The 17,067-nt window shown below is 42.1% G+C and overlaps 2 protein-coding genes across 32 annotated transcripts in view; one reads left to right on the top strand and one right to left on the bottom strand.

Moving 5' to 3' along the window:
• Positions 1-9,464, top strand: part of REV1 (REV1 DNA directed polymerase) — a 94,189-nt gene extending 84,725 nt beyond the window's left edge. For 21 of the 30 annotated variants that reach the window (XM_082747003.1, XM_082746988.1, XM_082747004.1 and 18 more), the window contains 9 exons: positions 2,873-2,975; positions 4,316-4,481; positions 4,719-4,921; positions 6,138-6,371; positions 7,198-7,318; positions 7,903-8,123; positions 8,232-8,388; positions 8,694-8,796; positions 9,061-9,464. In XM_082747003.1, the coding sequence (XP_082603129.1) occupies positions 2,873-2,975; positions 4,316-4,481; positions 4,719-4,921; positions 6,138-6,371; positions 7,198-7,318; positions 7,903-8,123; positions 8,232-8,388; positions 8,694-8,796; positions 9,061-9,172 (1,420 nt within the window). In that variant the 3' untranslated portion in view covers positions 9,173-9,464. The remainder of the gene's footprint in view (positions 1-2,872; positions 2,976-4,315; positions 4,482-4,718; positions 4,922-6,137; positions 6,372-7,197; positions 7,319-7,902; positions 8,124-8,231; positions 8,389-8,693; positions 8,797-9,060) is intronic. The other 9 variants (XR_014316006.1, XR_014316007.1, XR_014316008.1 and 6 more) reach the window with 1 other exon arrangement.
• EIF5B (eukaryotic translation initiation factor 5B) overlaps positions 9,087-17,067 on the bottom strand; it is an 81,629-nt gene continuing 73,648 nt past the window's right edge. For both annotated transcript variants that reach the window (XM_082747005.1, XM_082747006.1), the window contains exons 18-24: positions 16,778-16,909; positions 15,628-15,759; positions 15,442-15,518; positions 15,176-15,340; positions 13,228-13,366; positions 11,370-11,531; positions 9,087-11,022 (exon numbers count right to left, since the gene is read on the bottom strand). In XM_082747005.1, coding sequence (XP_082603131.1) covers positions 10,915-11,022; positions 11,370-11,531; positions 13,228-13,366; positions 15,176-15,340; positions 15,442-15,518; positions 15,628-15,759; positions 16,778-16,909 — 915 coding nt within the window. In that variant the 3' untranslated portion in view covers positions 9,087-10,914. The remainder of the gene's footprint in view (positions 11,023-11,369; positions 11,532-13,227; positions 13,367-15,175; positions 15,341-15,441; positions 15,519-15,627; positions 15,760-16,777; positions 16,910-17,067) is intronic.

Genomic DNA, 17,067 nt, shown 5'->3' with positions numbered 1-17,067 from the left:
TCGGGGAAATAATTTCCCTGCCGTGGCTCTCTTTTATATATATGTGCTTTTAATTTTAGTTTTATAAACACACACAGAGTCCCCTGCACTACGTTTCTTCCACTGCCTGTTCCTGTTTCCCCTGATGCATTTCCTTTGCCCCCAGCAGTGTTCCGTGATGGTGACCCTGTGCAGCTGCACATGGTTGATCATAGAGTCTGCTATGACCACATTCCCTTTTTTTGTGGAACTTGTTTGTCCTGGAGTTACTGAGCTTCTTATTTTTTTTGTTGGCTTTTTTGTGAATTTGCCAAATTCCCTCCTTGTGTGTTTAATCACCTGGTTTGATCTTTTCTCTTGGAGCACTCTCTGGGGGCCCTCCAGTGTGCCAGTGCAGTCGGGATTAGACGTACTGCGGACTGGGACTGAAGGGGTGTCCCTTCTCTATGATCTGGGTAGGATCCTGTTTTCTTGCATCCCTTGTCTCCTCCTAGTATCTAGTGAGAAAGAAGGCATGGGTATATATTGTTATGAACCTATCGGTCCTCATGATCAGTAGTTTTGCTGACTTAAAAGTTATAGTTAGGGGGCTCCTGGGTGGCTCAGTGGTTTAAGGGCTCTGCTTTTGGCTCAGGTCATGATCCCAGGGTCATGGGATCGAGCCCCGAAATGGGCTCTCTGCTTGGCAGGGAGCCTGCTTCCTCCTCTCTCTCTCTGCCCGCCTCTCTGCCTACTTGTGATCTCTGTCTAATAAATAAATAAAATCTTAAAAAAAAAAAGTTATAGTTAGAAATCATCACATTGTGGACAAACTCCATTGTCATCTTTTTTTCCAGGATTACTTTTGAGAAGCTCAGTGCTCTTTTGATGGCCTATTTCTTTTTTTTAAAAAAAGATTTTAGTTAGTTACTTGACAGAGCCAAAGAGCACAGGAGGGAGAAGCAGACTTCCTGCTGAGCAGGGAGTCCAATGCAGGGCTTGACCCCAGACCCTCAGCTGAAGACGCTTAACGGACTGAGCCACCCAGGTGTCCCAGGGGTTCTGGAATTTTATTTGGTCTTTGTTTCTGTGCCAGGTACTTCATCAATATTAATTTTTTATTTCTACCAACATTTTAAACTTCGGAGTATTTCTTAATTCTTTGTGGACATTTAAATATGAATATCTGTTATTAAACAGATGCTGTATTCTCTCTTTTAAATACTCTTCTGTTCCCTCTGATACTTTTTTTTTTCTTTTGATTGTTTTTATAATTAGAGGTTTTCTTCATCTGTCTGTGTGATAGTCCATGGCTGTCTGTTGAGACATGAACTTCTAAAATTTTATGTGGAGCCTCTAGATTTGTAGTGGGACGTGTGGACCAGTGGGCTTCATCATAGACGAGTTGTTGAGGGCCTTGGTCTTGGGTTTTCACAACCAGTTGTATTTATGGTCTTTGCTGTTAGGCTTGTCAGTTTGCCACAAGAGAGGTCTTCCCATCTCCAGCCTGTAGTTGGTGAGCCCGTGTGAAGATGGCAGGTGGCATTCTGGTTTCTCAATGGAAGAGCAGTCTGGGTGGGAAGAGTGTAGTTTCTTTTGAGTAAGGCGCCTCCCTCCCCTTGGCCATGCATGATGTTCCCTGACTCTCAGCGTCAACATGCCAGGTATAGAGCATCCCAGAGGAAGGGCTGACTCTCTTTGGTACACACACGTTCTCTCCCCCTTCTCACCCCCCTTGCTGGCACCTGACACTTCCAATAATGGAGCGTTTCTGAGGTTCTATAACATAAATTGACTTCTCTCAAGCTGGTGCCTTGCTTTTTAGGCATAGCAGGCATATTTGGTAAACTTAGATTTTCTAATGTGCTTTCAGTCTTCTAGATCACGATTAACCAAAAAATAAGTAAATAACGATTGACCCAATACTTAAAAATTGTTTCCAAGACAGTTTAATGGTATTCTGGAAAGATATAAAGATAAACACATTTAAACCACCATGGTCCACTAAAAATCTTGTTCTTAAGTTCTTCTGGATTTATTTGTATGAAATAAACTTAATTGAGGCAAGAAATCAATGGAGATTTTTTGCAAATGGTTTCCTTAAAAATATGGGTAACTTTCATGGATGTACATAATGTCCTCACATACTGAGAAAATTAAAATATAATAAAATAGTTTTTAGCACATACTAATGCTGGCAGTCTTCCCTCCCCCTCCAAGAATTCTTAAAGATCTAAGAATTGTATATTCCAGTCCCACTGGGTTTTAGACAGGGTACCGCTGTATTTCCTTTGTCATAGCTGCCCACACGTTTGTTGATTTCTAGAGCTTCTGAGAATTGTCATGCACATACTCACATGCTGAAATTATTCAGTGGCTTTACTTCAAACATAACAAAAGTCAAGAAATAAAACATGGGTATTCATCTTCTTTTCATACCTCAACATGGATAATCTTGGAATGTAAATTTTAATTTTTTAATGTAAAATTTAAAATTTACATGTTGGAATCTCAAACATTTACATTCATGCTTTAGTTGCAACATAATATGCATGTTATTTGTATCTATACATGTTAACTAAAATACATCTTTTTAAAGAATTTTTTCCAACTTATTTTCAGTTGGCCAGGTCTTCTTTAGTCTGTATCTCAAAGTTCGAGTGTTCTTTATGGTTTTTCTTTTACTCCTTGCTGTCAGTGTAATTAATTTGTTATTACTGGTTTCCTTGAAGGAAGACATTCTCATTCATTTTCAGTGATTATATTTAGTATCTAATTATTTAAACTTTTTTGTAACTTTCTTGACAAGTTTCCTGTGCCTTTTCAAATAGTTCAATACCTGTGAGGTACCAGTGAATATATATATGGGATGTAGCTTTTGTTCCTTTAAAAAAGTTAATTCTATCACTTACAGGACTGTAACTCTCGACCAGGCAACAGATAGTGCAAAGATAATTGGAAAAGCTACACTAAACATGTTTCATACAATGAAACTAAATATATCAGATATGAGAGGGGTAAGTACATAACATTTTCAAATTCTGCCTTTCTGCAGTGTTTTTCTCATTTAAGGCTTGATCTAAGAATGGTCATGAGGGGGTAATGGGTTTATGTGCGTATTTTCATCTTATTTGAGATAATATCAGGAGAATAGAAACTGAAAAATTGTTGACTTTTTTAACTGATCTGATCCTGTTATTTTTCAGCATAGAGTCAAATTTGTTCTGAAAGCTCTTAGTTTTCTGTGTAGAATGATTTTGTTATCTTAAATTTTTAGAGTATCTTTTAGTTAACCAAGGGCTTATTTTACCTACATTATCTTGCTTCCCATTCTCAATCCCCTGGAAGTAGATTGGACTGGGAGGAGTATAGAACTGTACCTTTAAGATCCTTTTTAACCAAATTCATTCTGCTGTCTGTTGATGCTCTAGAAGGTAGCATTTACCACAGGCACACAAACATGCTTTTGGGACATGTAGTGAAATGGTATAAAAAATGTAAAAATCTCAATTTTTTTTTTAAAGATTTTATTTTATTTGACACATAAAGATCACAAGTAGGCAGAGAGGCAGGCAGAGAGGGAGGGAGGAGGAAGCAGGCTCCCTGCTGAGCAGAGAGCCCGATGTGGGGCTTGATCCCAGAACCCTGGGATCATGACCCGAGCCAAAGGCAGAGGCTTTAACCCACTGAGCCACCCAGGCACCCCCCAAATCTCAATTTTCTTAAGGATGAACCTTGCAGGTTCCATTGTGTGTGTACACATATGTGAATAAAAGGCATTTATTGGTTTGGTGTGGCATTTTTGGAAGGATTAAAGAATTACTAAACCAGACATGATTAAAACTTCTCTCTGAAATACTGTTATATTAAGACTTTATGGTGGTGTGTGGGGTGTTGTTATCTAGACGCCTCAGGGTGTGGTGTACCCCAGGCACTGCCCATCCCCCCAACACCCATTTACTTGAGAAGTACTTCATTTTAAACAAAAATGATAAATGAAGTAAGGCTGCAAGTAGAATGCTCTCTGTGGAGTTTTTTTAATGTTAAAAATTTGGTTGATCAGAACTTTAATGGGGTATAAAAGTATTGTACTTTTTTGGATTTTTCTGATTTTGAAGAGATTGCAATATATTTGGATAGAATTGGATACTCCCAAGATTGAGGTGAATAACTGCTTGCTAGCTAGTCAGTAGTTTTTGTAGTAAGTCGTAATAGAATACTGTTGGAATACTTTAATCTTTTATTCTAGAAATAGGACCTAGAAGAACTTTTAAAAAAGGAATAGCTGAGAAGTTTGCATAGTTAATTCGTATTCTTGCTTCAGTTTTCCTGAAAACATTTCCACTTCTGGTTCTAGGTTGGGATTCAAGTCAATCAGTTGGTCCCGACCAATCCAAACCCTTCCGCATGCCCCAGTCGCCCGTCAGTTCAGTCAAGCCACTTTCCTGGTGGGTCACACTCTGTCCTGGATCTCTTCCAAGTTCAGAAAGCTAAGAAATCCATAGAAGAGGAGCACAAGGAAGGTCAGTGGTCATAACTGTGGTTCTTGTTTTGGTGATGCTTTTACCCTTGGGAAGGCTAATAAGTTAATCTAACAATTGTCTGGCATGGATCTACTTTTGAAGAAACACATTGACATTCTGGATTATAAGGAGTCAGTAGTATAAGTTTGTTTTTACCTACAGTGGATTAAAGTAATCCGTATTATCCCATCCCTAAGGACATGAAGAAGCTGTTTTATTTATTTTCTATACTTTCAGTATTTGTGGCTGCTATGGATCTGGAAATATCCTCTGCCTCTAGAAATTGCACTTTCATGCCATCTTTTTCTACACACCTGACATCAAGTGTCAATCCTGTTACTAGCAAAGCTGAGTCTTCAGGGAAATGGAATGGTCTGCATTCTCCCATCAGTTTAAAATCAAGACTTAACCTGAGTATAGAGGTTCCATCACCTTCCCAGGTATATTTTATAGTTCTAAGTATTATGTAAGTGCAAAAGCAGTTTCAAAGTAGGAATGACGTTTTTAGTTGTCAGCATAGCCAAGAAGGGGAGAGGGCTACTTGTCAGGTAGATCAAGGACACATCACGTGTTGACTGAATTCCAAATGAGAAAGATCACATTAGGAAAAAGGTGCTGCTTTTGGAAAGATCTGTGACTCTTGCAAGTTGTAGAATGTGGACGGAAGCCAGTTCTGCAGACTGCCATCAGTAGCCACTTTATCTCTTTGTAGCAGTGGTCATAATACAGGTTTAACACTGTTCAGTAATACAGCTTTGGTGCTCATTAGTAGGGGCCTACATCCAAGGTTTTTCTTGCAGCATTTGGAAACAGTTCTTTCTGTAGAGTGAATGATTTTCCTAACATAAGCCAGTAATCCTGTTGATGTGCACGGTAAATGTGTAATACGGTTGGAATTTTTGCTCCTTGTAAGGTTGAGATAGCACTATAAGCTATATTGGGAAAGTCCATTTTTTTGCTCTACTAAATAGTGGGAGGCTGAAGGAAACCTACATGCTAGCTTTAACGCTGGGAAAGGGACAGTTGCATTGGGTCCCAGATGATAGTGAGTTATCCAGAAATAGTTGTTCCTGGCAAGGTACAACACTGGCCTATCCAGCTTACGGGATTCCATGCTGCTAAATGGAAGGGCACAGATGTCTAGAGGAATCTGGTGTGTAGGCTAGAGAAAAGTTAGTTTCTAGAATCCCTTTTTTCTTAGTGTTGTCAGAACCAGAATTATTTGTAATTGGGGGCAGATAGTCTACTGTGTGACAGGTAAACAGGACTCTTGTTATTGCATTCCAGAAATCTGACATATCCCACAGGCACTGGCCCCTGACCCTGGGTGGGTCTGAGAGAAGTCTCTCTGCCACGGTTGCCGGAGATCCAGGGAGTGTTTGGACCTGCCTGATCCGGCGGTACTGCTGGTGTAGTGGGTGTGCAATGTGCACGTGTCCCTCTGGACTCCATGTAGTATGAGCCAGGCTTCAATGGTGAAAGGCGAAAAACCTTCCAAAAATGTGCTGCTTCGGAGGGTTAGCTTTTCTAGCCTGCTTCTCTGCACCCTTTGTTGGTTATCCAGGATGTTCAAATTGAAGTGAACATGAGAACACTAACTCTTCTAACCTCCTCTATGAGCACGCTTTAACTTCAGACTCTTGTGGTATTTTATAGCTCGATCAGTCTGTTTTAGAAGCACTTCCACCCGATCTCCGGGAACAAATAGAGCAGGCTTGTGCTGGTCAGCAAGGAGAGCAGCATGGCGACAAAAGGAAAGAGCCAGTAAATGGCTGTAATACAGGAATTTTGCCACAGCCAGTTGGGACGGTTTTGCTACAAATACCAGAACCTCAAGAATCTAACAGTGATGCAGGAATTAACGTCATAGCCCTTCCAGCATTTTCACAGGTAAGTTATTAGAGACTTTCTACCTACATATGCTCACCCGTCCTGCCCCAGCTCAGGGCAGATCTCATTTCCTCTTTTCTTTTGGACCCTGAACTCTCAGTATCCATATCCACTGGGAGCAGAGGGATTGGCTCATTTCTGCATCATCTAAAGGAGACAGACTGTCAGAGAAGAGGGAAGATAGGTTATGTGGGTGCTTGAAATCTCCACCCAGAAGTAGAACAGAAACGAATTGTTTTTATTATATTCGGCAGGGATGACCCTTGGGCCACACTTCAAATAACTGGGTGGAGATAGAGAATCACAGGCCAGAGACTAACACAGTCTAGGCATGGTGTTTAAGAAACAAAAACTTTGGGGTGCCTGAGTGGCTCAGTGGGTTAAGCTGCTGCCTTCGGCTCAGGTCATGATCTCAGGGTCCTGGGATCGAGTCCCGCATCGGGCTCTCTGCTCAGCAAGAAGCCTGCTTCCCTCTCTCTCTCTCTGCCTGCCTGCCTATCTGCCTACTTGTGATCTCTCTCTGTCAAATAAATAAATAAAATCTTAAAAAAAAAAAAAAAAAACCAAAAACTTTGCAAATGAGCCTGCTTTCATTCCCCCCCCCCTCATTTTCTGGTAGTGCTGCTTGCCCTGATAGTTATGCAGTGGTTTTAAGTCCATTCTTAGCCCCAGATTTTCTTAATCTAACCCTAAAACCTTGTGATACAATAAGCTTTAATACTGAGGACTATTAAGAGTTCATACAGATCAGAAAAGCATGATTTGAAAACAAAATGTTTTGGAGCATCAGCTCAGGTTTGACTTTGAACCTTCTTATTTCTGCTAGGTGGACCCTGAGGTGTTTGCTGCCCTTCCTGCTGAGCTTCAGAAGGAGCTGAAGGCAGCGTATGATCAAAGACAAAGGCAGGGAGAGAACGCCGCTCACCAGCAGCTGGCCACTGCATCAGGTAAGCCAGGGAAGAGCCCTGTAGCACGACTGAGGACGAGAAAGGAGTTCTTCTGGGGTGAGCACTTCAGGTGGGCTTAGTGGCCAGTGTCTGAGCTGCTAGTCCCGCTGAGAGCTCTTGGTGTCGGAGCGGAATGAATATATGATGCAGGTAAGTGTTGTCACAGTCCTAACTGGACCTGTATCTGTAGCTTCTTGACTTTAAAACACCTTCATTTCAGAAAAAAGTCTGATTACCAGAAATCTTTTGAGTACTCGAGATAGATACATCAGAGTTAGGTTTAAAACAAAATATCTGAAGGTCTCTGAACACACATTACAAAACTGCATGCATACCTCACCCGTTGAATTCTCAGTCTTTATGGGCTTGTCCATACAGAACCCACTTCGTGACTAAGCACAGGGAGTGGGTGTCCCGCAGCCTGCGCTTGCAGCCTTGTGCCTTCCCCACGCACAGTCTGGCTCAGGGACCTGTGTCGGGATGTGTGTACACACAGGTCGGGTTGTATCTGAGGTGGAGGAACAACAACTCGTCGTACTGTCCATACATACTTTGTTGAGGATCTCATGTTCTTATTCTTTTAGTGCCAAAGAATCTGTTACGTCAGCTCAAACCAGCAGCAGTGAAAGAAAAGAAACGAAACAAGAAAAAAAATCCCATCAGTTCCCCCCAAAAGATTCAGAGTCCTTTGAAAAACAAGTTGCTTACTAGTCCTGTGAAAACTCTGCCGGGGGCTTGCGGGAGTCCCCAGAAGTTAATTGATGGGTTTCTAAAACATGAAGGTCCTGCTTCTGAGAAACCTCTGGTAATAGTTTTCATACTTTTAAAACTTTGACCTTTCCATTGATCAGATGTTAACGTACTCACTGTTGATGTAAATATAGCACTTTTTATCATTTGTTTTCTTTAACAGGGAGAACTCTCTGCTTCCACTTCAGGTGTGCCAGGCCTTTCCAGCTTGCAGCCTGAGCCTGCTGCCTGCAGAAGACCCCCAGCACCCAACCTAGCGGGAGCTGTTGAATTCAGTGATGTGAAGACTTTGCTCAAAGAATGGATAACTACCATTTCAGGTTGGCTTGGCCGGCGGGACGGCCACAGACTGAGATGCAGTGGTTCTAGGATTTTAGAACAGGAACAGGCTCATCTGTAGAAACGGAGCTCATATTTCTAAATCTGGTAGGCTAAACCCAGGCACCCTCCCTCTAACCTTAAAACTCTTGGGCTGACTCTGAAATCTCCATACTATAGACCCTGTGTTTGATGGCTGTAAGTCAGTGGGGGTAGTTAAGAGAAACGTAGTTATGTCTTCAAGTAGCTGCCTGCCTTCTTCTGAAGGAGGTTGGTCCTTATTTGAGTTTCCCCCCTGACTCTTTAGATCCAATGGAAGAAGACATTCTACAAGTTGTGAAATACTGTACTGACCTAATAGAGGAAAAAGATTTGGAAAAACTGGACCTAGTTATCAAATACATGAAAAGGTAACTATTCAGTATTTTTATCAGAAGGATAAATGGGGAGTCTCACTCAGCTACTCTGGTGAGGCATGGAGCAGCAGCTTCTATGCTGTTAACTGTGGAGGTAGTGAAAGGGGGGTACCCTTCATTTTGAATCCCAAATGACGATCAAAAGGTTGTGCACCTTGAGATTTATAGAGTTTAAAACCCTCACGATACACTTTGAACGGATTCCCACGCGAGGAGTCGTTGGTCTTACCTGGTGTTTTTTCTTAACCCGCCTTTTAGGTTGATGCAGCAGTCGGTGGAATCGGTTTGGAACATGGCATTTGACTTTATTCTTGACAATGTTCAGGTGGTTTTACAACAAACGTATGGAAGCACATTAAAAGTTACATAAATCTTACCCAGGGAGCCTGGTGCTCTCGGCTAGCTGTGCCATAAGTGCTTGTGAGGTATTTGCAAAGTGCATGATAGTAATGCTTGGAGTTTTTCTAAGTTTAAATTTCTTTTTAAGCAAGTGTTTTGTATATTTCTTTTCAATAAGTGCCAAATTTGTCAGTATTGCATGTAAATAATTGTGTTCTTTAATGTAGTATAGATTCTATTTACAAAATGTTTGTTTATAAAGTTTTATGGATTTTTACAGTGAAGTGTTTACAGTTGTTTAATAAAGAACTGTATGTATATTTTGTACAGGCTCCTTTTTGTGACTCCTTTAGGAAGCAAATCCTGCACTGTTTATTATATTTAAAGGCTGAGGAAACCTACAAGCCGGACTGTCACAGGCTCCATGCTAATCTTTGAGATTCCTGAGAGGTCCCAGACTGGGATTCTGCTTGTTCCGGGTAAAGCTTCTAAATAATCTTAATCATTCTTCTCCCCAAGCATGAACAGAGGAGCATGTTAAGAAAGTCTTCTTTACTTATTTTAAATTAAAAAACACACATAATTGAATATTAAGTTTTTTCCTGGGAAAATGGTCTCTGCTTCTACCGTCCCTTGAGAAACTTCAGTAGTACTGAAGAATGGTACAGATTTTCAGATGTATATAGGCTAGGCTAGGTTATACCATAATACTTGAAAAATATAACTTATAATCCTATGCCAGTGAATACTTGGGGACATTTTCTTCATACGCCTCCCATTGCCTTCAGTACTGTGCTACCAACATAAATAGGTAGTCTGATACTAGAGATCCTACTTTTTCGTGTGGACTTCCCACATTCCTGGGGAAAACTAGCAAAAACCCAATTACTGCCATCAACGAATCATGAGGTCTCTGCCACAGCTTCGGAGCACTAAGCTGAAGTAGTCCATCAGCTCCCTACTTAACTGCCCCATCAGGAAACTTACGCATGATAGAATTCTTCTAGGACAAACTAGACCAAGATGGATGTACAAAAATTCTAACGCTAACGTGCTGGCACACGAGGTATTACACTGAAGCTGATGACTCATGGAGAGAAGCTACGCTAGCATGAAGGCCTAACAGAGCTCACTGGTGGATGTCTGTTTTCTTTATTGGTAGTTCAGAATTGTGCTGATTACAGTGGACTCTCAGGACTATACAAGCAGTAAATAGTAGCCAGCTACGCTTTACACCATGGTTTCACACAAAGCAGATATCAGAGTGCCTAATTTTCTATTTTAAAAAATTCCTAAGGGTATACGGCAGAAGAATGCTGGAAAAAAATCACTGTGGGAAGAGATATGCATAAATAAAGAAGTATTTCTTACATCAAAAAAGTCCCAAGAATCACAAAATCTGCAGAAGCTTGGTTAATCAAATACTGCAGTACTGATTTAATCAGTATAAAATTGAAAGAGCTTTAGATCTGTAATAAAAATCCAAATTTGGGTTAGGGCAAACTTTAAAACAGCAGCCGGTAGAGAAGGATTGGGAAAGGAAGGGGCAGGTGAACAGGCACATTGGAACTGTGGGGACATGTAATTGACCACTGTCAAACCAGTGTAAGTTTCTTGGTTTCTCATGGAAAACATTTTATACACCTATTTTTTTCCTTCCATGCTTAAGTTCATCAGTGTCCAGATACATCCGTTCCATTTTTGTCTGTTTTTTCTTGGTAATTTTACAACATAATATTGCATTTATTCCAATTCCTGCCCCATGTGGAAAAATTAGATGATTTCAAATACTTTCTTCAGCTCCACAATAAGCTGCCAATCACTCTTCTGCATCTCATCTCTGAACCAGTCTTTGAGGGCATCGATGGACTGCCGGCTGATCTGCAAGCCCAAGGCACAAAGAAGGTCAACAACAGTGTAACAACCATATGCTCCCCTCCGCCCAAAATGTGGCCCATGCCTGTCACTGGCTACTGCTCATTAAAGAGAAACCTTAGCTTGTTTGCCTTTTAGAGGAGCAGATTCTCTGCAAGTCCTGTCGGGCACTCTCTGAAGAGGCCCCTTCCTCAACAAGACAAGGCCACATCATGGACCTGCCCTAACGAAGAATCTAGTCCTCTCAGACTGTGTATGTTCAAACTTCCAGTCCTCAGTGCTACTATAAAGGTAACCACAGAAGAACTGAACTCCCACTTTCTTAAAATGAGCCACTTTAAGGACACACTTACCTTACTGACAAGAATGTCTGTGGCTTCAAAATGTCTTCCATACATTTTGGGCGATTCACCAGGGATAGGTTCTATTTTGACACAGACTTCTTGTCCTTTTTTTGCAACATCCACTTGTTTATGGTTTATTTCAATACTTGTTACTATTCCAATGTCAACAAACTGTAAAATAAGAACTGTAGTGTAAGCAGAGGTATCTGGCCAGTCACAGGCACTGCAACTGGACAGCTGAAATAAAAACTGGAACAAAAGGGCCAACTGAAAAGCCTTGGCTCTGTGCCCCTTCCTGAGCACTCATCACAGTGTAATTTCCTCACTGGAACGGTAGGGAATAACCACCACATCCCCTCTGCCTGTCACAAGATGGCTTGTGAAGGAGGTCACTCGTATGCTAGACAACTTGGAAAGTACCCTGTCAACTTGCTATTTCTGCTGTACCCTTTCACATAGCAGGTGCCATAGTGAAGGAAAGGCAAGCACAAACCACCTCAATCGGAAATGAGCTTGGAGTGGTCAGAATAAGTCAGGGTGGCAGCCAGAGACACATGATGTGGGGCCCCGTAGGCTGAGGTTAGAGGATAAAAGCTGTGAGCAGCCTCAGCTCAGTTACAGTGCAGGAGAAAACCACTCCACTGCCTGCCTTGTCAAGAGATAGAGGAGAGTAACAGTGAAAATGAGGAGTGCTTGGTGTGGCCAAAGCCACAGAGGAGATAACCACTGCAAGCAAATGTCCTACCATAGTCCACTGAAATGTTACAAAAGCAACAAGTCCTAGTGCTCAGATGACTTCTAAGTGCCACTTCCCATTAAAGGAACCAGGTCTGGGGCAGGTAAAGTGCTAGATGAGCCCGGAGCATCTTCCTGCACTAGAAGGAAGAAAATGCTCCAAGTGCTGAAGTAACCAGCTTGAATGGGCTCCTACTGACCAGAACAGATAATGGTAATGGATTTAAAACATCACATTTTTTTTAAAAAAGCGAGTGTACATGAGTTACTTCCTGAAAAGTTTAGGGGGAAGGAAAGTTCTTTACAAAAGTATTTGGGGGCGGGGCTGGATCACAATGTTAACCAACATTTGTGCAACTGCCTTACAGGCAAGGATTACCAATTACTAAGCCTATCAGGATAAAGGTTGTTGAAGCAGGATATTTACAGGTACTCAAAGTGCCCCAGGAATTACTCAGTAATTATAAAGGGAGAAAGATGTGTTTCTAACAGCAATGCTGAGCCAACAGCACTTCCCCCAGTAAACGAAGATGGCATCGCCACAGTAAGAAAGTCTGTGATGGGGCTGGAGACAGGCAGAAGCACCTGTGCATACACTATCCGTTTCAACCACTGTAACTTCTGTCTAGCGAGGAAGAAACAATCAGACAAATTCAAGTTGAGAAATAATCTGCAAAACAACTGGACTCCAGAGAGGATGGGGGAGGGGCTGGTCCTACTGAGTCCAAACCCCTAATAACCAAAAGCAGTGCACCTTGAAGGAATCCTGGACCAGGTAAGCAGATGGCACTATGAAGGATACTTGGGACAGTTGGAGAAGTGTAGAATGAGAACTATAAATTACAGAACATTACTGAGTTAGTGTTAATTTTTCTTAGGAATATGGGTGTCCATTATTCTATTCTTTGAACTTCTCCCCAGGCTTGAAACTTCAAAAAACCTTTAAAAGGGCACTATTTCACAGTACCTTGCACCTTTATTTGCTGGTGCTAAGAATCGGGAACACTGGCCCTCCTCACTGAGGTATAAATCATAGAAGGCAACAAGCTCTGCTTGTCGTCACCACTCCTGGACTCCCCATTTTATTCCTTTAAGAGACCACACTTGTTTTGAAAGTACAACCAAAACTTACATTTTTGCTAGGGACGCACATGGGTGTCCCCTGTTTCACCTGACCTGCTTCCACAGTCACTCCCATCACTATTGGGTCTCGAGAATTAAAAATATACTGGGGGAGGATTTTCATCTTGCAGGGAAATACTGCTATGTGCCTAAAAGGAAAAAAAGAAAACCCAAAAATTTTGAAGCTGACAAAACCGCTTGAACATGAAAAAAGCAAATACAAGTGAGTATGAGGCTTCTTCTGTTGGCTGAAAGCAGCACTTCCCAGGTGGTGCCGGAAGAGCAGGATGGATGCTGTGGACAGCCCTCCATGGTGTCTGCCCTGGTCCAGGCCACCCGCCTGAGTGCTTCTTCCCCTCACCATCCTCTTCCCCTCCCTCCATCCATGCTGTTGCTTCCCAAGTCTTAAGCTGTATCACAAGAACACTGACCCCTGCCCCTAAATTTAGATGGAGCTTAGAACGTTGACTGGACCCACGGTCAGGCACACAGGGAGCCTACTCTGGGGACCCAATGGCATCAAACCACAGCCACCTTCTCCATATTATGTCCCCAAATGAGGTGATCCAAAAGGCTACTAACCTTCCCTGCCTATCAAGCATGTGTTTGTTTCAAGTGTTCTCACTGTGTCTAGCTCTTCTTCAGCCCTATCTTTATACTTTCAGTTTCATGATTTCAAGTAAGCATATCCCCATCTAAATGCTACTACTCATCTGGCAATTCTACTTCAAATGTGCATACCAACTTGAGCCATCACTGCATATGGACTTGGGCATGAGCCACCCTCATGTCTTGCCTGGAACACTGGGAGCCTGGCAAGACTACTCGCTGCCTCCCTGAGATCCCCCCCCCCATGTCCTCCAGAGTCCTGCCAATTTCTCTGACCCCATCTCCTAACTACTCTCTGTCAGATTGAACACGGCCGCCTCCCAGTGTGCCCTTCTGCCTGGACAACTCCCCATGGGTCTGGGCAGCTCACTTCAGTCCTTCCAGATCTCTATCTGGATGGGAGATACATGGAGCTGAGCTGCTGCCCGGGCCACACTGCTTGTCACGGCTTTCCTCCTGATCTAGGCCTTCCCTGCTCTGTAGCTCTTACCCGACTTCCCATGCATTCACTGCTTGTCTCGCCTGAGCTGCGAGAGGACCTGGTCAGAGTCGGTGCTGACTCGTCTAGCACCTGCAGCGATGCCATGTACACGGAACAAGCTGTGAGGTGAGCTGCAGGAGCAAGGTTTCTTACCATGGAATACCTTGCCTCATTTCAGTCCCTCACCATGCACATTCCCATTTTGTTCCTTCCTTCCCATGTAATCCCAGACCAGAAACTCTAGCAAGAGGATTTTAGCAACTACTTGCCAGTTAATGAGACCCAGGCCTGCCAATTTGAAAATTAAAAACTGTAAGGCTACAGAGGATTAGTTTACATACTGCTGCAATGGCTCAGATGGGCACAATATATAGTTTTTAATACATTACTTCTGGATGAGCCAATGCCATTCTACTGTCCACACACCTTTCTGGCACAAGTATCCCCCACGTGGCCAAAGTTCACCTGATGCCACCTTGCTTTTACAACAGACCTATATTAGTACCTGCTTTCCCTAACCAAAAGAGGAGGATTTTTACTCTTATGACCAGCAAAAAGCCAAAATGTTCGGCGTTTGTTTTGCAGTGACCCATTAAGAAGCAGTGCCCAGTGTGGCCCTGCCAAGCTTCTTTCCAGGGACCACACTCAGCATCGCACCGCCAGAGCGGTGAGCTGCTGTCTGTGTTCACACCTGGGAGTGCTCAAAAAATTTCCATGCAAATTAATGGTAATTGCTTCTTCACATTTTGGCTTACGGAAGGTTTCAAAGGAAAGCTTTACTTTCAGGGTAACAGGAGAAACCTGTATTTGGTAATTCTCAACCAACTTCGTTACCAAAGACCCAAAGTAAGTAAAATCACCAACTTACTTAAATTCTTCTTGTTTCTGTTTCTTGTAGTCTTGTCTATATTTCGTAAAGGCATCAAATAAATGATAAATAATTTCTGCACTAAAAATTCTAACTCCTAAACTATCGGCCATTTCTTGTGCATCCCGTTCAATTCTCACATCAAAGGCCAAAATTACTGCGTACCTGAAAGGTTCAAACACAACAGGGATCACTCGGTGAAACACAGAGTATGTCATAAAGGACAGGTAATATGAAAGCCTAAATAGAAAAGAAAAATTACTTACTGGGGATCATGTTCCAGCATCACCGAAGCCTTCATAACATCCTTTTTATGGACTGGACCAATGTTAATTCCTGCATACTATAGAAAAGGAGTTTCTGAGCTTAAGTGCCTGGGTGTCAGGTAAAAGAAACAGCACCACAAACCATGACTATCATGGACTCCTGTGGAGTTGGGAAGGATTACTTACGGGCACTTCTGATGTTTTTAGAAATTCAAGTAGAGCTTCCAAAGATCCCAGTGTAGATGCCTGGACATAGACTCCTTTTTCTTCCAACTTGATAGCATTTAGTGTCTGCTTTAACTCATGGATCAACTCATCCTTGAAAAGAAATTAAATTTGACAAGGCTGTAAATACATTTCTATCAGCAATGGCCTAGAATTAAACTGTCTTTCCCTTTTTAATTAAGCATTCACATGGAAATATGAAATCAAGGCTAAAAACGTAAGGCATAGCAGAACCTGTGCTGGAAAGGAGCAGGAGATTCAGGGCCACCACTGTCTTAGATTAATTAATGCGCAAATCTAGTTAACCTCGGCTATACTTGGCAGATAAGGAAGATGGGTGAGCAGAACAAAAGGAGAACAATCTTTCAACATTAAAAGGACTACATCAATGTAATGTGTCACAGTAGCCCACAGGATCTGCTTGAGTGCCTTCACTGAAATGCCCTAAATTTGGAGTCTTCTTCCTCTGCCACTGCTGCTCCTTTACAGAGGAAGAGATTTCCCCCGGGGAACACGTAGGACAGCCGTGTCCTGGCCATGAAGGATGCAGCAGTCCCTGCCATAGTTGGGACTGGCCAAAGAGGGATGCCTACCCTCTTCTCACTGGACCTCAGGTGGCCAATCCCCTGATGGCTGTGATCTGGTTCTGTCTGAGCAGTAATGGTAGTCCCAGCATTCACTATGAGCCAACGCGCTAGGGAGAGTGCCGTGTTCTCTTTGGCAAATGATATGTAAACTGGACTCCAGTAGGAATGTGCTCCCACAGACAGGCATGCAAGCTTTAAAATGTCTCCTACTTCCTTATAAGATTTTCTTGAGTTCTGTCTGTATATTTGGATATCTGAAAACATTAGCACCAATTTCTGGGCCTTTGATTCATTTTATATTAAATAAAATATGTATTTTAGAATTCTAGTGTATATAAATATTATTTATGCTAATTCAGAGTACTGTGCATACTGAAGAATTCTAAAAGCATGAACTATTTGCTATGAGCCACCAGGTAAGACAGAGGTGCCTACTTCATTCATTGCTACCAACGTGTGCCCTGCTGACACAGCAGCAAGACTCACACAGCTTTGGAGGAAAAAAATTTTTTTAAGTAACTTACTTTAAGAACTGGGATTTCATCTTCTTTATAAGCCACCAGGAGGGGTAAACCAGCCAATGTCTTCTCTAGGTCTTTTCCAAGAATCTTTACCCCTTGAGCTGCTTCTACTTCTTTATGCTTTTCATACTGGTTCTGTAGACATTAAAACATTTGTTACCATATTTATTTGAAAAGTGGTTAGAAGTAGGAGATGATAATGACAAAACTTTCAGGACTGTGTGGCAGGAAAATTTTTCTTCAAACAGACACAAAAAGCAATAAGCACAAAAGATCGATAAATTCAACATTAA

This window comes from Mustela nivalis (assembly GCF_964662115.1).
Source record: "Mustela nivalis genome assembly, chromosome: 8".
NCBI classification, from domain to species: domain Eukaryota; kingdom Metazoa; phylum Chordata; class Mammalia; order Carnivora; family Mustelidae; genus Mustela; species Mustela nivalis.
The sequence above is the reverse complement of the archived record's forward strand: the minus strand, read 5'-3'. Positions and strand labels throughout refer to the sequence as shown.